Here is a 25364-nt window from a genome sequence, read left to right as displayed (position 1 = left end):
AGAGCGGAGCTGTCGTGGTTTGCCTTTGAAGCTAAGTCGTCGTTGAGCCGACACTTTGTCACATAATCGTTGTGCTGTGGCAGTCTCACAGTTTCCATCACCCATCGTAATTCTCCGCCCTGAGACATTGCCTGTTGCCATGCATACTCGCGACCACCTCGCATGCCCTCCTTTCCAGGACTTGATCTCCCTGTAAATCTTCCTGAGGCCATTGTCGGTGGTCCCGTGCAAAAAGACAGTCTCCTTCACCGCCGCCCCCGCCGCGGTGTGCTCCTTGCTGCCGTCCTCATCAGTCCACCTCACCGGCAGGACGACAAATGAGACCGACTCGTCATCATCCAAGTCCTTGAAGAAGTAGGTCGACATTGTCTCTAGCAAGGTGTTGGCCTTGTCACTGGACAACGCCATGTCTCGCGAACCCGAACTTGACATGCTTCGCAGGAGATATCGGCTAAAAGGGAGGGAGGCAATTCAAAGAGCGGAGCACTGCTGTTTCGAATAAATAGGCCGAAACCGCTGACGTCATCTGCTTTTCAAATATTTCGAAGTCATCTGCTTTTCAAATATTTCGAAGATGTCGGCCGAATCTATGCTTTTCGAATATTTCGGAACTTCATCGTCAGGTCACCGCATCATCTGCTTATTCGAAAAGCAGCAGCCACACGATCGGGTTTGACACGCGTTGAAAAAAATAAGAGAAAAGAAACCAGCTTCTTATTGCATTGATTCTCTATCTCCAGAAAACTCGTTACTGTCATGGGACCGGGACATGCTTACTTGGCCCGAAATATCATGGGCCGACCACGTTCGTATTGAATAGTGATTGGTTTTTGCTACCATAAGTGGGTCATCTTAGACCTAAATTTGCAAACTTGTAAAGGCGGACAAGGCCCACGGAATTGTCATTGCTAAATCATTACATGGAAGTGTTGACATTTTACTGGAAGGTCAGCCCTAACTAACCTATAACAGGTTAGTGGCAACTCTAATCTCATTCGAGAAACGAATATGTACTTGTACAGTTCATCTCCCGGCAAATTGAATGCTACTGTTGCAAGATTAAATTGTTTTAAGCCCTGGATATTATGAAACCTACTAGGGCAACACATCCAATACTTGGATACTAATGCTCTCTTGCTTAACAAGTCAATCCATGAGAAACTCAAGGCTTGAAACAATAAATGCAGGAAGAAATAAATCATCCAAACAATACTTAATGGATCCCCATCGTGATTAAGAGTCGTGCTGTCTATGAAATAAGAATTGCAACAAATATCAAAACAGATTGCATTGAGGTGTTTTTATCGACAGATATGATATGAACAGCAACTGTTACATGGCCGGTGACGGTGAACAATAAGTAGAGAGATCGGTATGGATCAGTAAACCTCTGCAGCCATACCATCCGTGGGTAACCTCAGGCGCTTCTCCACAAATGCTGATGGAAACCACCCTGCTTTACCCTTGCATTCTCCTTCTGACCATCCCGATGGACTCACCTAAGATATATTGAATTAATGTCACAGCTGAGCAAACAGAATGTGTTTCGTCCATTACACAATTTAAATTTTGAGAGTGACGAGCAAACCTTTACTAGGATCCTATTTATTCTAAAAAGTGCTGAAGCATATTTGTGAAAATTAGTAAGAGATACTAGATGGTCATAAAAAAGAAACATAAGGTTTTGTTAATGTGTCTCGTGCTCTATGTAAAGCAATCTAAGTACTCTTTTATTGAGTCTATCAGTAAAGATACAGGGTCTTAGTATTTTCTTTCTCCCTATCTTTTTAAGTTCTTAAAATATTTACATGGTATTAGAGCCACAAAGAGATTGTAATCCAAATCACAACCCTAGCTCTATCTTTCTTCTTGTCGTTAGTCGTAAAAATAAATAAAAGAATCCTATTTATTTATCATCATTTCTACTCTGACACTGAGACCACCACCAATTGTCATTCAAAGTCCTTCGTTTTCTGTCCACTGGTCTTGATCCTCAAGAGAAGCCAAAACAAGTTGTCTTCAGGAGCAACATCATCATCCTCTACTTGTCTGTCTCAGATCTCCTTCGATTGTCTATGAGAGCTATGCGATCTTGTGTGTCGCTGGTCTCTACATTGTCATCTGGGGAGTGGTTGCCATTCGCTACAGCCTTGTCAGTATTGTTGCTGGCATCATTGTGTCGGTTAAGTCTACCATGAGTCAAGCATGTCTGCTCTCTACCTTCATTCCGACATGCATCCTTCTCAATCATGGTTGATGGATTTGCAACTCCATCAAAATCAAGCTATGGTCCTCACTGCTTTGCTGGTACCAGTCTTAGTTTTCTTTCGTTTCGTTTTGCTTTCTTTTCAATTCTAAAATAAGGGAAAAGAAAAGTGACTTTCTAGGGCACCGTTGTGCTCCAATTTGCAGCACCTCATCTTCAGAGACTCCCCCGAGTTTGGTCAACACTCAACAATATGCCTCTAGGGATGTTAAGTCATTGTCAGCATCTCTCTCAATTGCAAGTGTCATTGATACGCGCAGGCACTGTTGTTGAATGTTCAGGCATCTATGACTGCCAGAATCCAGCACACCTTAATTAAGTAGCCAAACTTGAATGCCCTAGAGTGGTGCGGTTTAGTTTGCCACAATTCATGTCAAGTTTCCACAAGATTTTATCAAGGGTGTGTGCTAATGCAGTGTTAACTTTTTGATCGTGTATTTCCTCAGCATTTGTCAGATCTGGTGATAATGTGGATTACATTCAATTTTGTCGTGTACACTATTGTCATTGTCTCAAATTCGAATATACATGTTCACATCCCTTATCTAGTGTATGGTCTAGCTTACATGGTGTTTTGGTCAGTCTTTTGAAGAAAGTCACAGTGTGACATGCAAGCTAGACACTCTAACTTCAGGGAGAGTTTTGAATTATATATATAAATACTAGTCAGTAATAAGTAGGCCGTCGGTCATTAATAAGGAAATTAGGATTTTGTTAGTGTCTCTCATGCTTTCCAAATAGAGCCATCTACATACTCTTTTTTCAAGTCATTAAGTAAAAATGTAGGATTTATTTTCTCTCTGCCTGTCTCTTGAAGATCCTAAAATATTTACTCAATGGGAAAAAAAAAAAAAAATATATATATATATATATATATATATTTCCAGTCACCAGCACAGACAAGGAAGAACACAACTTAAATGGGAGATACAATATGTATAGCTACCTCAAGGAAAATCATACTAAATCAACCAAGATGATGGCAAAGTGAGGGGGGCAAATAGGAAAATAGACACTCAATAGATGTAATATTCACAAACAGATATTGCTGCATTGCCTGGCATATTTAGATCTTTTAAGTATCTAATAAATTGAAGACTTTTTCTAGAAACAGTGATACTGGTTCGCTAAAGATGAAATTCTCAGGAAAATTTCTAGATGCTTCAGAAAGAGCATCACCTACAAAGGAGAATTGAAGTTGTTACTTTCCAAATGACACTGCTTGATCATTTTTATTAACTACATGCATCAACATTCACTGGCTAGATGATCACTCAACGAGGCAATTAAGTATGAAAAACAAGTATTTTCAAATGAATACATAAGGAAAACAAATACCTTTCGCACGACAACATAATCACCCACTGCCAGGCTCAATTCCTTCTCTGATTCAGCATCAAAATTATGCACTGCCTGCATTAGAAGCCACAAACACCAGGAAAAAGCTGTCGTAGTCTGTTTTAGTGAGCTTTAAAACATAGATGATTCATGATTACAAGCCCAAGAATTATCTTGACCAGTAACCCAGCAGATGAAAAGGAGGGACAACAGAAAAGAAGAAAATTAATAACTCCTTCAGGAAGAATATATCTCAGCACACCCATTTGAAAGGAAACAGACAAATTGGCACAAAAAATTAAAATCTATATTCTCTCCCTCTGCCTCTGCCTCTCCCTCTCTTTCTCTCTCCACAACAATGTTTAAAACTCAAGAATACAGGGCTGTACTTAGAGTCTCTCCTAACTTGATACTCTTGTTTTGCAGAGTATTATAATGAATGCACTGAATATAGCTTCAATCTGTCCTTCATTCTGATACTTAAGATTTTTCAAATTTCCTACTAATTAGCGAGTCTTTGTTCTTTTGCCAACCTACTTTCAAAGACAGCATGAATATAATGATGTTTTCTTGAAAATATTTAAAGTGCAGTGGCTGCAGCGGCAGCGTCTGACCAGCAACTGGCTGGAAATGGCAATGGTGGCAATGGCTACAATAGCTGAACCCATACTCCATTAAGGTGATCATCTAATTGACAATGCTGCCTATCTAATTGACAGTGGTGAGAAAGGGAGACTAATAAGCTATGCAAGTTTTGTGGAAAGGAGTTTAGGTTGCCCTGAAATTCAACTACATATTGTCCACTTACAGACAAGGATTTCCTACAGCGACCTTTTGCAGGAGTAAGTGCACCCTTGGTGTAAACAGGAATCATCTGAAGCAGCAAACAACAATTACAACATAGTTCTTGTGAACCAATAGAATGCATTACAAACCTCAGCCAAGAAATATGCTGTTTTCTCCGAATTATTTTCTAATAAAAACACAGGAGGAGCAGATTCCTTCCGCTGTTTCTCTGAAACCATCTGAAAAAAAACTTCGAAGAAACTTCTAATTATACAGTGCTTGAGGGTAAACAATTTAACCCTGCAAAATCTAAGCATAGAACCAACCTCAGCTTCAACCTCGCCAAGAATAGCAGCTACTCTCAAATGGTAGGTCCTTTCTCCTTCAACCTTAAAATTGGTAAGCATCATGATACATTACAAATCCAATAATGGTACAAGCTGACAGTAAGTTCATCGGTTTAGATATTGTTTAATCATTATACCATTGAGACCAGCCTTTGGAAAGTAACTTTTTGTTGCTGAGATCCAACAGCTGCCAGTGCTGTGGCAGCTTCTTTTCCAAGAACAGCCATATTTGCCCTCAATTCCTGCATCTTTGCTTCAGCTGCATGCAGCTTAGCAACATTTTCAGGTATTGGACTTTCTCTTACTCGAGCTTGTCTTCTAGAAATTTCTGCTGCCTGCAAGCTTTTCAGGTAAATTGTGAATCACAGCTTCACATGAATTAATCATAATGGTAACAGGATGTGAGGACTCCAGCATAACAATCAGTGTCTGCTGAAACACTACCTATGAAATTCTGGCTTTTCATTACCTGCATCTCTGCTTCCTGTCTCATTCGACTGTAACGCTGAGCAAGATGACGAGCATCTTCCAAGGGAGCACCAGTAACCATAGCTCTCAAGGGTTCTAAGATCTGACAAAGGGGAACAGTGATAACTAAAACATGACAATGTTGACTTCACAAAGCTTATAAAGCTGCAATCCAAATAAGCATTGACATTTGATCTTAATAACAGATTTATTAGCACATAAGTAAAAAGGTAATTGGTTTGTAAGCTTCACTGGACGAAGCACATTTCAGATGCTGTGAGAACTAAATCCCTTGACATCATTAGATTCCACACTACTAAAGCTATCAAGGCTGCTATTCCTCCATGTAGAGGTGACCACACAAATCCTCTTGCATCACTCAATTCTTTGTGGATAAGTTTAGTCCCTCAAAGATGAGGACTGAAAATGTCACTCCTCGCTAACTTAGAACATACCTTTCCAAAAACCAAGGGTATGCTTTCTACATGAATGACCTTTTGCAGTTCTATGTCTCCTCCAAACATTCATGGTCATGCCAGCCAATACCATCACGCACGATGCAAATCATAAGTTATTGTTTCAAGTTATAGTTTTTGAAGATATATCAGGGGGTAACTGGCCATTTGCCAAACTAAATATATGAAGCTGTGTGTTTGTCATTGAATTACATAACCTTCAGTTCACATAAAATGCAATAAACAAAGAGAGATACAAGACTTGGGTGCATATGCTTTGTACATGTGGCACAAAGTATAGAATTTGTAAGGCAAGTACAGAGTCTTTATACTTGCCATCCCAAAGAATCTGAAAAAGCTGACCTGTGAATATAATAGCTTATTATAGTCTTCTTGCTCCTTTTCGACATGTTTAAGAGAATCACCATATACAGCTGCTGCCTTAGCTAAAATGTTGTCATGGATATTCTCAGCTCCATATTTGCAACAGTCTTCGGATAACTTGGTTCCTGATATTTTAATTATTCAGAATCATGGCCCCATCACATATACAGTAGGATATATACAGACGGAAGAATTGTATGATTGAATAAAAGATGGAAAACCTCAACCTGTTTTGAGGAAAGCAGTGACCGAGGAGATACCTGTTTCAATATGCTTATATCCTAGAGCTGTAAAAGTCTCCGCAGCCTTTACAATATCTTTCTGAAAGTCCTGTCAGACAAATTAAGAATTGGTTAGAACACATTGAAGTCCCATAATCAGCTAAAAAGTACTGTAAATCAAATGAATCACCCAGTTCTCTGTATTCATCCAATAAAAGCAATGCATTTATGAGTGGATTACAAATGTAGTCACTGCATTATCATCAACACCATTTTCTTTCTATTTATTGCCTTTTTCTTTCATCATGCCTGCTGTGAAAATTTCCCATCCCATGAATACCTTTCCGACCTAATGGATCAGGTGATATGAGAACCAAAGCTTGGAGAGGGCCCAACAAAAGATTATTTGTACTTACTATTGTGGAGAATCAAACATATACAGAAGCATGTTCCTTAACCATTAAGACAGTCCCATGGAGTTCTAAGGTAACTCTACCATTCCAGGCAAAAATTCAAACGTATGACCTTCTTGCTTAAGGGCACATGCTCACATGTCACACCAGTTATTTTCTCTATTTCATTTTCTCTTAAGTTTGGAACTTATCAAATAGTTAATTGCAGTGTGTAGGTGAATTTAAACCGCTTATAGTACTATAACAGCCGTATTACTATAGATCATTTAACCAATAAAGGTAAACTGTTTGTAATTAATATGAACATAGTACCTCTAAATGGGTAAGTTAAGCACGTAGGAGGAAAAACCACCAGATATTACTAGCTACTGTATGAATATATCAATGGTCAGTACATCGAACTCAATCACTGGAAGATGTTCACGCATCATTACATTCCATGTCTCCATCTCATGCCTCTCTGTGCACAATATGGCAGGCATAAATGGTCCTACCAACACTTTCATTAGTTGAGGGAGGTAATGCCACCAGCAGAGCACGTGCCGCAATCAAATTACTTTAATAGATAGAAATTTATTAGGTAATTATATGTCATTGGTCGCCATAAGCTTCTACTGTAAATCACATTTGTGATGGGTCATCTTGATTGCTTCACTAGTTTGCTAAACCTTCAAAGACAATGAAAGGCTGGCACTGGTCATGAAAAATGCTTTCTCATTGACATTTTCGATCAACAGTTCCTCATAATACTTCAGGGTAAAACTTTATATATTCTCATAATGAAGCCAGGTCATTCCACTTCACCACAATTAAATAAATACAGAGTCTCATACTGTAAATAATAGCAGAATAGATGCAGCTTTACATTGAAATTAGCCCTGCCACAATACCGAGTCGAAGCATTCATTTCCGAGATTCCAAGGAAACTAAATCTACCTAATCAACTACAGCCAAACTCCACGATTGATTCAACCATTTTAGAGAGCATACTCCCCACCCATCCCCTAAAAATGTTCAATAACGAATTAAGTCTCTTGAAATCACAAACTATAGGATGACAAAATCGAGGAGCTTAAACCATCTTTACCTTGGAAGCGCGAGTAGCCCGGTAAAGTTTCTCAAGCTGTTGATGTCTCTGCATTTCGACCTCATCTATAACCATCACATCGGAGCTCTCATAGCCAGTCCCACTGAACTGCTTAATCACGGCCTAGAAACACACAAGCAAAACCATAATCAACACCGGAATCGCAGTAAGAACAGAGCAAAAAAAGAGGATAAATCTTGCAGACGCGTATTGCGGACAAATTCACTCGCTGAAGTAGTACCGCAACACACTGCTGGATCTAAACACATAATGCCAATCAGCTACAACCCAGAAATTAACAATTTTGACTAATGCCAGCACTGTTTCCGGCTTCAATTCAAATAGGAAAAAGGGACTCGTATCGCACACAAATTCGCTGGCCTAAGTAGTGCCGCCACAGGCTCGCACTACGCGGCTGGATCTGAACTCCGTAACACTAATCAGCTACGACCCAGAAGTTAGCAATTTTGACTACTGCCAACACCGTCTCTGACTTCAATTTAAATAGGAAAAACAGACTCGTATGGCACACGAATTCGCACACGAATTCGCTCGCCGAAGTAGTACGGCAACACACCCGCACTACGCAGCTGGATCTAAACTCTGCGTAATGCCAATCAGCTACGACCCAGAAATTAGCAATTTTGACTACTGCCCACGCCGACTCTGACTCCAATTCAAACAGGGTAAGACATCGCGAGACTCGAACAAGAGACTCGGGAAAGATCAGCTCATTTTGCGATTCCCGGAACTCTCTTCCCCGGGAGCCGCAAATGCAGCCGCGATCGTGGATGGGTCGCTTCCTTCGCCGACTCAGCTGCGCCGGGGAGTCGAAAATCGAAAGAGCTCGACGGAGGGGAAAGACCTGCTGCTGCTTGGCGACTTGGTCCCTGAGCTTGCTAGCTTGCTTCCTCAGCGCGTCCATCGCGCTCAGCGGCGGCAGAGACGGAGCTGGCGCTCCTTCCGGTGTCTCGAGCGGGGGGAAGAAGGATGGAGATGGAGATGGGAACTGGGAAGCTGGATCGAAGCTCTGGTCTGCTTCCTCTCTCGAGCTGCTTGGGAGAAGAAGAAGGCCCTTGGACTTTCGGTTTCTTTAAGGAAAAAGCCCAAGCAAAGAGGCGATCGCAAACCCGACAATTTGAACCCTGGTCTGTCTGTCTCTCTCCCTCGCTCCCTCGGAAAGTAATCACATCTTTTGTGGGGACGATATGGCTGGTACACCTTCGTATTTAACTGGATTATTACCACAAAAAAAATATAAAAAAACACTTTGGCCAATGTGCCCAGCACATTTATCTCAAATTAGTTTTCTTTTCATGAACAACCTTAAGTTGGTATTTTCACGAATTCCAAGCTAGCATTTGCCTCACATAAGGAAAAAATAAACACAAATCGGTATATTGAAATTTATCATCTATTAACATTCTATCTGGTATTCCCTGAGAGCACGCTTGGTAACGCTTCTCTCTCTCTCTCTTTGTGCTTTAGAATAGAAATCCATTTGTGTGGGTTTTTTTTCTTAAGAAAAAATTTGTTCAGCGTAATAGCTTCCAAAAAAAAGTAAGAAAAAAAAAAAAAAAATTACCTCTTTATTCCTAGGAACAACTCAATAATCAAGCCTTTTTTTCTCTCTTTTCTTTCTTTCTTTTTCTCATCCTTCTCTTCTTCCCATAGCTAGTTGTTGAAGCCTCACCGGCCCTTGGCGAGGTCACCCCGAGCCTTGCCATGGCTAGACGAGGTCAACCTTGCCCAACCAAGGCTTGGCCTTGCAGGGGGCCGACGATGCTCCAACGAGGTCACTCGACCAAAGGAAGAAGGAGAAGGAAAAAAAAAGGAAAATGTAACAAAATTATTAAAAAATTAAAAAGAAATTAAGTTACAAAAATATTTGAAGGTCGAACCAAATGCGTTTCTATTTCGGAAATATAAATTTTTTGCAGTTACTAAACACTTTATTCTACTCAAAAAGTTGTATAAGGAACAAAAATAAAAAAAAATTACTCATAAACAGAAATTGTTCCCGAAAATATAAACATTATCATATACACATTTAATATATACACAAGTCAACACACATGAAAAATCCATGTGGGTTGATATGGATGCATGTTAAAGAATGGTAGATTTGGGTCATAAGGCATCAAGTTGAGATTTTTATGAGATGAAAATTAATAATGTGTTATAGGATATTGATTTTGAATATTTGTGAGAGGGAAATTAGTTTTGGTTAAACATGAATGGAATACTAGTTTGTGATTTTTATTAGTATTAACCTTTTTCTAATTTAAGCAATTGAAACTTTTACAATATATAAACATTAATACAATAAGTTTTTCAATTTCTAATCATTTCAGTTTTACATATTGTTCCGTGAAGCTAAGGTTCAAAACATGGAAGAAAGAGATATTTTCATTTACATAAAATTCTTTGTATGTAACTAAGATCCTATCGAATAACTCTCAAGCTCAACTTTAGTGTTGTTGGTTAATTCAACACGATCCTTACTCCTTAAGCAAAAGCCAAGTTTGGCTACAATTTGATTTAATGGGTTTAAGGTTGAAGTTGTTGATTCTATAGTGAAGTTGTTGATTTTGAAGCTACTAATTGACGACTAATAAATGAATGATGTTCTAACTGATTTCCATTGCTGATTGTTAATCTTCTAAGGTGGCTGTTTGGCCTAGAACCAAATCGAACCAACCCAGATGCGACAATTCCTATGAAGACTAGTTCGATTCCTAGTTTCAATTTATTGGAACCAATAAGTATTAGTCCGGTTCTCAATTCCAAGTGTGGAACCATTCACTTGCCCCACCTTGACCGAATTAGACCTATACACACACACACACACACACACACACACATATATATATATATGAATTTTTTTAATCGCATGTTTTAGATCAAAACCCTACCATGGGAGAAGAACACCACATATTTGTCGTCCCTATTTTTGTGACGTTTCATGCAATGAATTGCTAGAGCTCATAAGGGTTGGGGAGAATTTACTCCCACCCAACGTGACCCTAAGCGGCTACTGTTGCGCTCAAACCTAATAAAGTTGAGATATCATGGTTGTCGATTCAAACATGCACTCCACGTTGCCTTACCAATAGTTGCATTGCCGATTCACGCCCTGCAAGAGAGAGGAATAATATATGTGGTCAACATCATGTAAACATCTTAGCAAATGTTTGTTCGTACATTTTCGTTTGTAATTGATTGGCTATATGATGATGGAATATTCTAGACAGGGACCCTATAACTCCATATATTAGCATGAATGTGTTGGGGGCATTTCAACTAGTTCCAATGTTTCGGAATATGTCCTTAGTGAGTAGTTCCAATTCCAAGGTGGGAACTGCCCACCTATAAGTTGATCACCCTTGCTTGAAGAGAATCACATCTTGGTGAGGGAATAACTAATTTTCACTTTTCACAATTTTTTTATCACTATTATGGCGCGTACACTTCAACTTCGTTTTTACTCGGGTTAATACCATAAAAAATTCCAAATCGATACCCATGGCACATTTATCCCTATTAATTTTCTTCCCATGAAAAACCTCAAGTTCGTATTTCCATAACACATTTACCCTAAATTAGCTTTTGCCTCACCAAAAAAAAAAAAAAAAAGAAAGAAAATGCATATTGGTACATCAAACTCAAATTTATCCTATGTTAGCATTCCATCTTGTATTCCCTTAATATATACACGTGTCAATACACGTGATAAACCACTATAAGATGAATATAATTTGACGTGGAGAATGACAGATTGGATGTGGAATATCCTCATGTGTTGATACGAATGCATTGTAAAAAATGGTAGATATGGGCTATAGGCATCGATCAGCTTGAGATTTTTTACCAAACGAAAAGTAGATTTGGATAAATATGTCATAGGATATAAGTTTTAAATTTTTTTGTGGGATGGAAATTAGGTTTGGGTAAAAACGTATGGTTTACCAAACGAAAAGTAGATTTGGATTAATATGTCATGGGATATAAGTTTTAAATTTTTTTGTGGGATGGAAATTAGGTTTGGGTAAATACGTATGGGATACCAGTTTTATGATTTTTATTAGTATTAACAATTTCAAGTTTAATTTCACCAAAAAAAAAAAAACAATTTCAAGTTTAAGCAATTGAAACTTTCACTATATACAAACTGTAATACAATAACCTTTTCAATTTCTCTTCATTTTAGTAATTACATATTGTTTTGCGAGGCTAAGGTTCCAAACATGGAAGAAAGAGTTATTTCCGTGTACACATAATTCTTTGTATCAAGATAAGGTTCTATTGAACAACTCTCAAACTCCACTTTAGTCTTGTTGATTGCTCTAGCACAATCCTTACTCCTACGAGGGAACTCCAATCTTGGCTAGAGTTTGATTCGATGGGTTTAAGGTTGAAGATGCTGATTTTATAGGGAAGTTGTTGATTTCATGATTGCTGATCGACTATCAAGATGTCGATTTATAAGTTTATTGTCGATTTTGAAATTGCCAATTAATTGCCTAATGACTAAAGGCTATTTGGTCGATTTCCTTGACTATTTATTGATCTTCTAAGGTGACCATTTTGCTTCCAATGCTAGTGGACATATTTGTAGAGGTAATATTAATTACTATGCATTTGGTCTTAATTAAATGCATTTAGTCCTAGTTTGATGACTCCACATAATTATGTCATTCGCAAGAGTCTTAGTTATGTGAATACTTGATCATTTTAGTTGTTAGGATTCTAAAAGTCATGTCCCGTTGTTTAGCGGAATCTCTTTATAAATAGAAGCGTAATATCATTTGTATGGAGACTCGACTTGCATTTGAATATATGTAAAATTTTCTTAAATGAGCATATTCCTTATTTCGATTCTTTATTTATTTATTTATTTTTATTTTTGTTGTGAATGAAGAGGTCCTTTCCTTTGGGTTTCTTTAAGGCTTTGATGGTGAACTTTTTCTAACCTGAAGTTTTTTATTCTTAGCTAAAGGTGTTCCTTTAGACTCTGGTAGTAAACTTCTTTTATCTCATGGCAATAATTATTTATTAATAATCATATCATCACTCAAGACACTTTAAGATCTTCTTCTTTTTTTTTTTTTCAATTCAAAGGATACTCAAGATTTAGATGGAAAGAGAGAGAGAGAGAGAGAGAGAGAGAGAGTGAGAGAAGGGTTACCTTTTTACTTTTTGGAAGTTTCTAATCAAAATCTATACTTACCCATGGCAAACAAAAAGAGAGTCTACACCATTCCTACCCATTTCTTTTTCCTCCCCTAAAAGAAGCCTAGGTGCCCTCATTCATCCTCTGCCGACTTCATTTTTGACTTTGGCCGTCATACTTCAATTGGGTCATCAATGCATTGAGAAAAGAAAAGAGATTTTCTTTCCCTTAAAGTTCCACCCTTTCGTGGCTTTCAATGCTCCAATCTAGCACCACCGGGACCTGGACAAGTCGGCAATAAAAGATGCAGAATGAATCATCTGAACGAGTCTAGAAGGACACGCGCACCCGCCAGCGCTAACAAAGCCGAACGCTAATCTCCCACTGAGTTGGCAAACGACCCACCACTCCCTCTCCCTGTCTCATCCAAAAAGGAAAATACGTCCCACCCCATCTTGAATTTTCAGATTTGGGATTGCTGGGGACATCTGGAGACGTTCACACGCCTTTCGCCACTAAAGGACACATGACGAGGGTTCATGCGTTACGGGTCTGAACTGGCAATGATGCATTATCCTCCTCTCTCTTGAGAAGATTAAACGAGTCTCGTTTTCAACAAGGAAAAAATTAGGAAAAAAAGGATCTTGTGCTTTTACCTTCTTGATGCATTGTCCTCTCTCTCTCCCTCCCTCCTGGGAAGATTAAACGAGTCTCATTTTCAGCGAGAAAATAATAGAAAAAGGGAAGGATCTTGCGCTCTCATCTTTACCTTCTTGGTTCTCACTCACTCTCTCTCTCTCTCTCTGTCTACCCTTCTCAGTGCGCTGCCTAGTGTTGGGCGCTGGCTTAAATAAACCAAAAAGTTTGTTCTCGGAGAGAGAAACAGAATCTACCCAGAAAGAGAGAGAGAGAGAGAGAGAGAGAGAGAGAGAGATTCGTTTGGAGGGGCCTGATTTGGGACAACCCACGACGATCTGTGTTGGGGGGAGGAGACCTTTTTAATCAATCATGCCATCGGGCTCGAAGAGGAGAAAAGCTGCCAAGAAAAAGAAGGAAAGGCAGGCACCAATCAGTGATCCTTCCTCCACCAACACCAACAGCAGCAACGCTCAAGGTACTTTTGCTCTGTCATCTTTTCTGCTGACGACCCATCTGTCCCTCAATTGTGACTTTGCCTTTTCCAGTTGAGAGATGGGTGTGCCTGTCAATTTGTGTTGGAGGGTTTTACTGAACCTCACCGTTCACTGCTACAGAGATCGACCCTTTTGTTTGTGTTGCTCATTGTGATGTTTTTCTCCTTGATTTTGATCTGAAAATGGGTATTTATGTAGTTAGCCGTATCTCCTAGTTTGGCTTGATTCTGATTGGAACTGTTGTTGTGGAGTAATCTGCTTACCTATCAAAGGACATTAACCATACTTGGATCGTCTCTTTCTTTGATTTTTTTGATTAAAAATGATAGAAAATGATGAAGTGAGGAGTCAGGATGAGAAAGACAGCGAAGGTGGAGAGCCCAATTCCCCTGGATCCCATGACCACCATGGTCCATTCAACGGGGGGAGTGAAGAATTGGGAAAGAGTGATTCATTGCCTGTTGCATCGGCTGATGTTGAGAACAAGCCAGTGTACATACCTGTTGATTCTGATGCTGCGCAAAAGATTGAAATAGAGGGCAATGGTGGAGTCGAAACAGTTAAGGACGTGAAGTTTGAAGATGATTCTCCCATTCCCATTGAGTGTGTCGAGCCTGGAAAGAGTGATCCATCGCCTATTGCATTGGCTGATGTTGAGAACAAGCCAATGGACATACCAGTTGATTCTGATGGTGTGCGAAAAATTGGAGTAGAGGGCAATGGTGGAGTCGAAACTGTTAAGGAAGAGAAGTTTGATGATGATTTTTCCATTCCCATTGAGTGTGTTGAGCCTGGGAGTGAAGAATTGGGAAAGAGTGATCCATCGCCTGTTGCATCGGCTGATGTTGAGAACAAGCCAGTGGACATACAAGTTGATTCCAATGCTGCGCAAAAGGTTGGAGTAGAGGGCAATGGTGGAGTTGAGACTATAAAGGAACTGAAGTTTGAAGATGATTTTCCCATTCCCATTGAGTGTGTTGAGCCTGGGAGTGAAGAATTGGGAAAGAGTGATCCATCGCCTGTTGCATCGGCTGATGTTGAGAACAAACCAGTGGACATACAAGTTGATTCCAATGCTGCGCAAAAAGTTGAAGTAGAGGGCAATGGTGGAGTTGAAACTATAAAGGAACTGAAGTTTGAAGATGATTTTCCCATTCCCATTGAGTGTGTTGAGCCTGTGAAGGAACAACATTATGAGGGCACCGAGAAATCCAGCATCATTAGGCCTGATGGTGAGTCTCTGGTCACTGATGAGGAAAAGTTTGGAGTTGAAGAAGGAAGCAAAAATTTGGAAATGACTGAGTTTGAAGATTTGGAAAAGCCAGGTGAATCTTTGCCTCAAAAGTTGACCAAAGTGATTGATGGTGGCCTGGATGAGGGTGTAAATGTGGCTGAACCAGTGGTCTCTCTGTCCCAGAAAGTTATTGACTTCATGGAAGCTGCTCCATCAGAAAATAAAGCAGATTTTGGACTTAATTCTAGGGGAAAAGAGGACTTGTTGACCTCAATAGATGAGGTCCAACAAGTTGCACCCAATGGGTCTGCATCAAACAATGTTGGGGCTAAAGTGTTTCCTTTGTCAGTTGACAATTCTGGAGTTGAATCTGGTGCCGTAACTTCTTTCTCAAAAGAAAAGGATGGTGAATTGTTGCCATCTTCAGGAGTTTTGGTTACTCAGACTCACAATGGCACAGAGAAGGCCAAGAATTTTGAGGTTTCTGAATTGAACAATGGGTTGGAGTCTGCATCAAATAATGTTGGGGCTAACATGTTTCCTGTGTCAGTTGAAAATTCTGGAGTTGAATCTGGTGCTTTAACTTCTGTCTCAAAAGAAAAGGAGGGTGAAATTTTGGCAACTCGAGGAGTTTTGGTTGCGCAGACTCATAGTGGTACAGAGAAGGCCAAGGATTTTGAGGTTTGTGAACCAAACAATGGTTTGGAGTCTGCATCAAACAATGTCAGGGCTGAAGTGTTTCCTGTCACAGTTGAAGATTCTGTCATTGAATCTGTTGCTGTAGCTTCTGTCTCTAAAGAAAAGGAGGGTGAATTGTTGCCGCCTTCAGGAGTTCTGGTGTCTCAGACTCATAATAGTACGGAGAAGGCCAAGGATTTTGAGGTTTGTGAATCCTCTGAGGACCAGGTATTACCTCTGTCTAACTTGAACTTCTATGTCTTTCTGGAGCTTTGGTTGTTGATTTTAATAAAAAAGAAATAAAATTGGTTTGGCTGTGACTATCAATAGTAATTTTCTGTTTACCTGCAGCCATTGGTGGCGCCGGCTCCAAGAATTGTGGAAAAGACATCCTGGATGAGCTGTTGTGGACTATTTGATATCTTCATGGGCTCCAGTAGATGACTAAAGGTAGAGAGTAAAAAAAACAGAACTATACACATGCATGCACCCTACACACGTACTGATACACATACATTTATGCACATTTACAAACCATCTGTATCGGCAGCTCGTACATGCATGCATCCAGTGCTATCTCTCTCTTTCTCTCTCATAAGTAGGATGCATTTATTTCTGTGTGAGGATGAAATTGCAAGATCCTCTGTCAACATAGGCCATGCGCCTAGTCCAAAGGACTTATTCACACATTGATCATATTCTGGATGCATAGAGGTATTGATGCTTTTGCTGCTTGGACCATATTTTTTTCGTTTTCCTTTTCATTTATATGGAGAAATGGGTGTCAGACCTAAAGTAATATATTGATGCATTATTAACATCTAAGAGGGAACGGCATATGGGTAGGACTGGCAATTGATAACACAACTTGTTTAGATGAATTGTGTAAAGTATTTGGTTTAAGCATGTTTATGACTGGCATATTTGTGTTTATGTTTGTGTTAGACTTACAGGAAAAAAGAAATGGTTGTAATGCGGGTTGACTTTCTTAACTTGTTTGTGCAGATTTACATGACATTCACCTTAACATGCAGCACCTTTGTACACATTTATACACGCATTAATACAGTTATGTTTGATAAGCTATTTAGAAGACGCGATATACATGTCTTGTCATTTACCTAACCTGTTAAATAATTATTTGTATCCCATTGCCAATATGTGGCCTCAAACACAAATTGTCAATCCTTCTAGTGGCACAATAAGAAATGACTTTACATGGTCATTTCTCATTCTAAGACTGACTGGGGGAATGTCTGACCAAACCCGAACTTGTTATATATACATAAATGTGGACATTATCTTTGCGGGATTTTCTTTTCTTTTCTTTTATCTTGACTGATATGATTGGTTGTGCTTTCTTTAAAGAAGTAAATGAAGTTCTCAACTTTTCGGACATTGAATTGGGCAATGAACTGGCATTAAACTGCTGTGGCTTTGATGAAAGGTATGAACTTAGGCCAAATAAAAAGTTTTTTTCACCGTCCTCTCTCTAGAAGAAGTGTTGTCTGTTCTAACAATACAAGGTTGTGCTTCCATGAAATGTTGCTAGACGGTAAAACATACAGATTCTCTATGGTGATTGAGAATCTGATACTTGAACTATGGAAAGAGGGGATGTTGCAACATTTATAATGTTCGTTCATTGAGATCATATGCAGTATGCGAAAATCGAAATATATCTGGTGGCTAATCTGTATTCTTCACATACTCGATGCTTCTCATGTATTGCCTTGTATTTTTAACATGATCAGTGAAGTTACCATATAAATTAAAATGCTTTGAACATCATTTTGCCGCTTTGGAACAACCTCTTTTTTCATAAGAAACAAACAAAGAGATGTTCATGTCTGTAGTTCAGTTGCCAGTCAAAATATCCTGTGGTTATCCTATTGTGGCCCTTGTACCTATACAAGCTGTGCAAAATCATATTATTTGTCTTACTAAGACAAGGGATGCACTTGGTTTAGGTTCACATACTGATCATACCTCAAAGTGAAAAATAGAGATTAGTGATGCATGCAATAAGCAATGGCTTGGAAATCTGGAAATCACTGTTCATGTTTGGAGGTCACTAAAGTATGACATTCTGATGATGTTTATTATCTTTTCTCTTGGGTAAAATAGTTCTCTATTTCCCCCTCCTCCCTGCCATAAGGAAAGGTGCTTGTAGGGGCTGAAAGTTGAAAATGTTGCATTTTACTAATCACTAACTTTTAATTTCTTGGGACAGCTCGTCCTTCTAACAGTTGAGATGGGAATATTACAGTGCAACAAAATGGAAGTGGGGGTGTAGGGTGCATCATTTTTAAGCTTAGTTGAGTGCAACTCCATTGATGAAGGAGCTAAAAGCAAATTCCCCAGTTTTTAATGTTTTCAGCATTCAAGTTCCAGTTCCAGCATTGCTAAAATTCTGGACATCTGTTTTTGATCGCTTTTAGGGTTTGAAATGGAGAATTATCTGTTTTTGACCAACTCTGTATTTGCATGTGCACGTGTATGTGTTAATCTCGTATCCCTCAAGCTGATATTCTCTGATGTGTTGTTCTTTGCAGAGTTACAATATCACCGAACCTTTAGGCAAGGGATGAAGTGTGGGAAAGCTAGGAATGATTTTGTTTGAAGTTCAGGAGGTTTCATCTTGAAGACAATCCTAGGTTTCTCCTTTACCTGATAGACCTGACTGAAATAAGAAAAAAAAAAAAAGCCATTTTTGAGTCTTGTGCTGGGAATTGCGTCGACTTTGTCAAAGCCTTGGCTGGTCCTTGTCGGCAGTTCACTTTTTATTTTTTATTTTTTAATATATGAATTTTGCATTTTGTTTTTTTTTTCCCTTGAAATCGTGTGCTGTGTCTGTCCTTTTTCCTTTCTGTGGTATAGGGCCATTACATAGAAGAGGAGGATGTTTTGTGTATGGGATAAGGTTAATTAGAACTTTATAATGGGTATCTATGAGTTCTGAAATTGGAGGACAGGATTTCAGGATTCGCACTGTGCGACTTCTTTCGGAATAATTTCGCCTTCCCTTAGCCAATTAAGGAAATCGATATCGTCTGATGACCGATTTGATGATTTATTTGTCGACATAGGATGTTTGGTATGCTTCTACTATGTCGCTTGATAATTTTCTGTTTGGAAAATCATTTCTCATTTGAATCCCTCTCCCGATGTAAGCAGAGTATTCACTTTCTACTTGGTTGATGCGGATCAAGAGGAAAGAAACCCAGTAGATATTTTATTCAAGAGCTACGTTTCCTTGTTCATGTGTCGTATCCTGAGGCCGTCATTTTCGTGAGTAGAGCTCGACACCGCAGCCCTATCTAAATCAGATTTGAGAGCTGTCGACGGTGTTCCTTCTGTCGGGGGCATTCATTGACTAAAATAAGAAGATCGAACAGGTAATAATTCGTATCCCCAGTTCTTGTATGTCGAAATCATCATGAGAGACATCCTTATCGTGGCGAATAATGCGAGTTGGTCATTTTACTTACCATCCTATTTGACTATTCTCCAAGGTGAAAAGTTCTTGATGATTGAAAGTGATCTCTTATTCATTCAACACAAATCAGATATGAATACAATAAATCGAGCGATAGGGACAATCCCATGCCCTCTTTTTTACAAGACGCCTGAGGAAAAGAGGAAAAAAAATACGACACAAAAGCACTCAAACCTTCACACGATACTGACGTTCAGTGATTCATCTCGACCTTCCACCGTGAATTGCTGCAATATAAATAAGTTGAGTCACCGACAGGATTATCATGAATGCCTCCATCGTTCTCTGCATAATGGTAGAAAGTGTCGTCAGAACATGTCCGATGATCGAAAAGAGGGTATGTCGAGTATGGAATATTCTTACCAGGCGAGAGTTTCGGATGCGGAGCTCTATTTCTTTGGCAGCGAAACTGCAAAGATAAGAGAAACCCAACCATTAGCATGATGGTAAGGCTTGAACTGGCGTTCGAAATTTGGAGCAACGGATGCTATGTGAATTGGAGGTCATGCAAGAGGTTATTCAAGCTGATAATCTCTTTTTGGATCGAACTTCATTAGTAGCATTGAAGGCGATATTTTAGAAAAGTAGATGTTACCCCATAGCTAGAAGAGTGAGAGTCCAGGCAATCGCAGCGGTTGAAGCTGCAGACGGCAAACTATAAAAGTTCCAACTGCGGACATGGTTGACTCCGGCGATGACTGATGCGACTCCGACGACTCCGGCTATTAAAGAAAATGTCACGAAAAATCCGGTCGCAGCATTTCCCATAGGGAAGTAAATCGGCGAGAAATGCGCTGGAAGGTCAAATCCTGGTCCTGTAATTTGCACTCCCCAGAATTAGCAGCAAACATATAAGATGCAAAAGAATCCCTATAAATTTTGAAGTATGACAATTGAGTAATGGATTTATGGAGGTGAGAATTTGGTTACCAATGATGAAACCATGATCAATAGCTTTGTTCATAGCCCACCCACTGATGCCCAGAACAATGGCAAACATACAAAAGTTAAGAAGCAAAAGCACCGAAGCAACAGGTTTCATTTGATCGGCCATCGTCGGAATATCGCTTCAGCTCAACAAACAAGCAAAAGGGAGGACTAAAAAGGGGCGAAAGAATGTTCAGAAACCCACGGACGCTAACGCGATTGTGCAAAAGATGAGTACTGAAAGTGCATGAGATCTGGCGGTGGTGGCTGGGGTCTTAAATACATTGTGTGCGTTCAGGTCTTGGTTCTTTTCTTGCAAGGCTGTTGTTTCTAAAGGGATTTGTGGGGTTGTAAAGAGGAATGCTTCACAATCAAGAAAACCGCAGAAAAGAATACCAGATACTTTCTTGGCTTTATCTTGAGATGGAACATTCTTGGCTCTTCCAGCGGAGGAGGAAACCGATATTCCTTGCCTATGGAAAAGACATCTGGTTGAAGAACCTCGACTCTTTACATTAAAGTTAAAGTTGAGTGTCTTGAAAATAAGACGAGAAGTTCCAAGTCGATCCTCCCAAAACGCCATGAATTTCTGTATTTCCTTTCGAGATGATAACAGTTCGCGCATAATGATTTCTCTGGAATGAACAGAATGATTTATTCCAAGACTAGGAGTACCTAAATTTCCGAAAATCGCAAGAATTTTTATGTGGTGTCGTGCTTGCTAACTACGTATTGTTTCAATTTTATGAAGTGAAATACTCGTCGTTTCTTTTTAATACGACAAGTAAATCCATTTCATTGCATCACGAAAGATAAGGGCGAGCAACTCCTTTTACAAAAAGCTCGAGTCGAGAACAAACCCAATTATTGTACCGTGAATCTGTACAGTGCATCTCAAATTTATTCCATGTACAAGAACAGTGAAATGCTTCACGTTACAACGGAGTGCTTAAGTCTCGTCGCCATAAACAGCATTGATCCTCTCTCTCCTACGCCTCTCTCGGTACATCCTAAATTTGTCTTCTGCCCAGCTGAATGAAGGAAAACAAAGATCACATGAACAGAAAACTTGACAGCTACAATAACTCTGTAAAATGCTGGAAACGTAATCTCAATTTCGATCCGTCCGCATAGAGTAGATCGAGGCATCTACGCTCACCTCAAGAAAAACTCATTGTTTCAACAATCTAGTAATTAGGTTTTTCCCTCTGTTAAAAGGTGGCAATCGTTGAATCATTCCTTGGAGCTACCGCTGCGTAAACTTTTTAAGGTAATGTGAGTTGTCCCTATACATTAGGAGTGTGCAAAACGGGTTGTCCGAATAAAGAACCGGCTGATTTGGTCCAGTTCCCAGAAGTGTCGGTCCGGTTCCCGATTTTAAGGAAGAATCGGATAAGACTAGATTGGACCAATGACATGTACTCTCTTTTTTTTTTTTTTTTAAATTCTTCAAAAAAAAAAAAGTAACTAGTTTTTATTTTATTTTATTATTATTATTATTTATAATAACAGGCTAGTGGATGACCAATTCTATTGGACTACACTAGAATCTGTCCAAGTTAGTTCTCGATCATAGGACCAACTAGTACGGTCCCCGGTTCCCAATTTTGGGAACTGGTCCTCATAGTTTGGTCCACAGTTCCACCTTGGAACCAAATCAGATCGGATTGGATATCGATCACCCTATTATATACCGAAAGAAATTGCAAAGTGTCGTAGAGTTTGAGCTCGTCCCAGTCCTCTCCATAAGGGAACCAAAAAAGTAATTGTTAGGCTGAAGTACCTCAAGTCCGCTCAAGAATGACTTTATGTTCGTCACAAAGTCTAGGTCCACAAAGCTGTTTAGCATATTCTTCTCTCTTCTTCTATTTGTTTCTCCTCCGATATGATGTCAGAAAGGACAAGGCCATTTCTTGGTAAACTTGGTCTATGCAGACTGACATGGTCATACTCAATTGTGTGGATTCTACGATGGGACCATACGGTCAATGGCTACAACGACGTTGGTCAAACAAGTGAGTCCATAGAAGCAGGGAGACCTCATCTTTACTGCAAAGTTACATGAATATTTGAGAAAAGGACATATAGATTTTACTTTTAGTTTTGCATAATAAATGTTATTGTATGGTATATAGTTTATATAATGTGGAATCAACTCAATAGATATTTCATGTTCTAAAGAATGATTAGATGTTGATGGTTATTATAACTTGATTTGAATTTGATTCAGTTGTGGAAAACTACCATGACCATGCATTTCATGTGAAATATGTGTTTTGCATTTTTCAATGATTTTGACATGATAGCAAACACTAACGTCGAATATGTGGTGTGTTAGCCTTGTTTTATAAACCTAGCTATTAGTCTGTTGTCATGTACCATTTTTACAGATCCAAGGATTTTTTAATATTAATTTGGCTCTGAGTATGCTACTTTTTCTCTCAAATTCATCAATCTAAGGCTCCATTTATTTCGTGAAAAATGAAAAATTTGAAAATTATTTTCTTAAAAATGATCACTTGTGTTGTTTGAAATAATTGTCAATGAATTTTTTTATTACAAATAACAAATTATGTTTATATATTTTTATGGATGATAAACTACTTTTGGTTTGTTTATTTTTTGTAAGTGATATAAGTGATAATTTTAAATATATATTTTTAAAATTATTCAGTTTTTGCTAAATAAACGCACAATAATTCAACGTTTTCTAATGGATCAAATGTCAACCCATCGATGGGGGTGTGATCCTCCTTTTTTTCTCTTCGTCCTATTTGATGATGGCGGATAAGGATATGCAAGAGAACCAATGGAAACTACCCAACTTTCAAAGTTTTGGAATCGGTACTTATAAATTGTCTTATGTGTGCTTATTTTAGTACTGGGTATTAGGCTATACAATAGTTAAGTAAACATATATGTGTTGAACTCTTCATAAATTTGTTATTTCTTAAAAGATTTTTCACCTTTAGAGTTGTGATTTGATGAGAGAACAGATTTATTTTTCTTCATATTACTTTCAATGTTTTTACAATATGATGTTATTTTTAATTCTTGAACTTGTATTTCATTAGGAAACGCATTTGAACTTTTATGTTGAAATTTGTCTAGGTAATGAAAAGAATTGTGGCATTTTTTTGTTCATTAATTTTCCTAAAATATTATATAAATGCCTCGTAACTCGTAGAACCTACCCGGTTTCAAATTTAGAATAGTTCCAAGACTCAATGAAGTGGGTCGCAACACCTAATAGCATATGTTATAAGACTTGATACGGTAGATTCCAGGTTGGAAAATTTTCGAATGATGGAAAAACTTAGCGACCGACAAGAAATGGCTTAATGTGGGTGAGATGTTTAGTTACCAATGATGAAAACATGATCAATCGCGTTGCTCATGGCCCATGCACCATTGCCCAGAACAATGGCATACGTACGAAAATTCAGGACTGAAAGCAGTGAATCGATGGATTTCATCTGCTCACCGCCCTCCATCTGTCATTAGTACCGTTCCAGATAGAACTCGGAAACCTATGGAACGCGAATGTCCAAAAGAGGAGGATTGAAAGTGAATGACCATTGGTGGCGATGGCGGCGGTGGCGGCGGCGGCGGCGGCGGCAGCTAATGTGTTTCTAAACTGTGGGTGTCAAGGGTTTGGTTCTTTTCTTGCAAGGCTGTTGGTTCGAAAGGGATCTGTGGGGCTGTAAACAGGAATGCTTCACCATCAAGGAAACTCCTGAAATGATGGCAGATTCTTTCCTGGCTTTATCTTGGGAATTCTTTCCTCGGATGGCACATAATTGGCTCTTCAATTGCAGGAGGAAAGTGATATTCCTTGCCAGCGGAAAGGCATCCGATGGCTGAAAGTTCGAGCCTTTGCATATGCTTAGGCCTGTGTTAAGACGAGGAGTTCCTTAATCGATTCGAAAGGATGACATTCCACACAACCAAGCCAATTGTAGTGCAGCCATATGTTATGAATTTGTTTATTTTTTAAAATGATAACACTTTGTATATGGTGATTGATTAGAGCAAACAAAATAGTTCTTTCCAAGAGTATCTAAACATCTCGAGGTCATAAAAATTGCTTGGTGTCATGCTATAATACAATAAGAAAGTCTTTTCTTTTATTAAATAGGGTCAAGTGCTGGATAATTTTATATAGGATGCGATAGGAGTGTTGAAAACTTCCAACTAAGCACCATTGAAAATCGAACTTCATCAAATAGACAGAACCACATACGACAACGGAAGCGGGAACGCGGTGGCACTGGCAACCCCGCTACTCCTTGGCCTTGCGTCCATTCTTACTTATCCAGACATATTTTTGTTCAAACTAATAATTTGGACTAAAAAAAAAATATTTATTTGTATAAGTAAATGATCACTTATATTACTTAAAAACAATCACTTTTTATTTTTTATATTTTATTTTTTTACTATTGGCACATATTGTTTCATTTTAGATGACAAAATGTTTTAAGGGTAGCGAGTTGCCTTATCCTTATATACCAGATGGGATGACTAACTCAAAGCATGGCGTTAAAGAGTTTGAACTCAACCCATCGCATGAAGCAAAAAGTAGAATTTGTTACGTTTAAGGCTTCGTTTATTTCATGGAAAACAGAAAATTTGGAATATATATATTAAATGATCACTTGTATTGCTTATAGAAAGGAATAATGTTCTTCATCATTCACCAAAATATTTAGACATAAAATATTTGTTGATAATAAAAACATTTTTCATTGAGATCAATTTTAGGAAAATGGTTTCCCAATCATTCATTTTTTTATTGTTTCGCGGTAATGATTTGGAAAAATATTTTCTTTAAAAAAATTATGACGCTCCAATATGTCACGGCTAATGCATTTACTAAAGTCTTTTTACTTTTTTAAGCATGCAAAAACGTGTACAGTTAAAGAAGTGGGACATATAAAAATTCAAAGGAACAT

At 38.7% G+C, this 25364-nt stretch overlaps 3 protein-coding genes across 4 annotated transcripts; 1 reads left to right on the top strand and 2 right to left on the bottom strand.

Moving 5' to 3' along the window:
• Nucleotides 1-1154: 1154 nt before the first annotated feature.
• Nucleotides 1155-8904, bottom strand: LOC104440831 (SH3 domain-containing protein 3). 2 transcript variants are annotated; one of them, XM_010053816.3, is made up of 10 exons: nt 8631-8900; nt 7766-7888; nt 6305-6374; nt 6024-6169; nt 5207-5308; nt 4875-5072; nt 4717-4779; nt 4540-4629; nt 3605-3679; nt 1155-1499 (listed from the first exon to the last, which is right to left on the bottom strand). In XM_010053816.3, exons 1-10 carry the CDS (start codon nt 8688-8690, stop codon nt 1380-1382), a joined length of 1047 nt encoding a protein of 348 aa, XP_010052118.2. In that variant the 5' UTR covers nt 8691-8900; the 3' UTR covers nt 1155-1379. The 2 variants fall into 2 exon arrangements, with proteins under 2 accessions (XP_010052118.2, XP_039167457.1); XM_039311523.1 differs by lacking the exon at nt 4540-4629 and having other exon boundaries at nt 8631-8904.
• A 4510-nt stretch (nt 8905-13414) lies between these two features.
• On the top strand, nt 13415-19017 carry LOC104440829. Its single transcript, XM_010053814.3, has 4 exons — nt 13415-14052; nt 14401-16211; nt 16335-16433; nt 18539-19017. The coding sequence occupies exons 1-3, from the start codon at nt 13947-13949 to the stop codon at nt 16425-16427; spliced, it is 2010 nt and encodes a 669-aa protein (XP_010052116.2). The 5' UTR covers nt 13415-13946; the 3' UTR covers nt 16428-16433; nt 18539-19017.
• Nucleotides 19018-19513: 496 nt separating this feature from the next.
• On the bottom strand, nt 19514-20802 carry LOC104440830 (membrane protein PM19L). The gene is made up of 4 exons (XM_010053815.3): nt 20413-20802; nt 20078-20297; nt 19846-19891; nt 19514-19767 (listed from the first exon to the last, which is right to left on the bottom strand). Exons 1-4 carry the CDS (start codon nt 20534-20536, stop codon nt 19684-19686), a joined length of 474 nt encoding a protein of 157 aa, XP_010052117.2. The 5' UTR covers nt 20537-20802; the 3' UTR covers nt 19514-19683.
• Nucleotides 20803-25364: the final 4562 nt, after the last annotated feature.

The sequence above is a fragment of the Eucalyptus grandis genome, chromosome 4, assembly GCF_016545825.1.
Source record: "Eucalyptus grandis isolate ANBG69807.140 chromosome 4, ASM1654582v1, whole genome shotgun sequence".
Lineage (NCBI taxonomy): Eukaryota > Viridiplantae > Streptophyta > Magnoliopsida > Myrtales > Myrtaceae > Eucalyptus > Eucalyptus grandis.
Note: the sequence above shows the minus strand (reverse complement) of the source record. Positions and strands in the feature narration are given on the sequence as shown.

Coding starts and splice junctions, on each gene's coding strand:
- LOC104440831 (XM_010053816.3), bottom strand. CDS start 8,690: ATGGACGCGCTGAGGAAGCAAGCTAGCAAGCTCAGGGACCAAGTCGCC. Junction 5,073..5,206: donor GACAGGAAGCAGAGATGCAG/GTAATGAAAAGC, acceptor AAAAGCTTGCAG/GCAGCAGAAATTTCTAGAAG. Junction 1,500..3,604: donor ATTATGTTGTCGTGCGAAAG/GTATTTGTTTTC, acceptor AATATATCTTAG/GTGAGTCCATCGGGATGGTC.
- LOC104440829 (XM_010053814.3), top strand. CDS start 13,947: ATGCCATCGGGCTCGAAGAGGAGAAAAGCTGCCAAGAAAAAGAAGGAA. Junction 14,053..14,400: donor CAACAGCAGCAACGCTCAAG/GTACTTTTGCTC, acceptor TAAAAATGATAG/AAAATGATGAAGTGAGGAGT. Junction 16,212..16,334: donor GTGAATCCTCTGAGGACCAG/GTATTACCTCTG, acceptor GTTTACCTGCAG/CCATTGGTGGCGCCGGCTCC.
- LOC104440830 (XM_010053815.3), bottom strand. CDS start 20,536: ATGGCCGATCAAATGAAACCTGTTGCTTCGGTGCTTTTGCTTCTTAAC. Junction 20,298..20,412: donor TGATCATGGTTTCATCATTG/GTAACCAAATTC, acceptor TGCAAATTACAG/GACCAGGATTTGACCTTCCA. Junction 19,892..20,077: donor CTCACTCTTCTAGCTATGGG/GTAACATCTACT, acceptor TTATCTTTGCAG/TTTCGCTGCCAAAGAAATAG.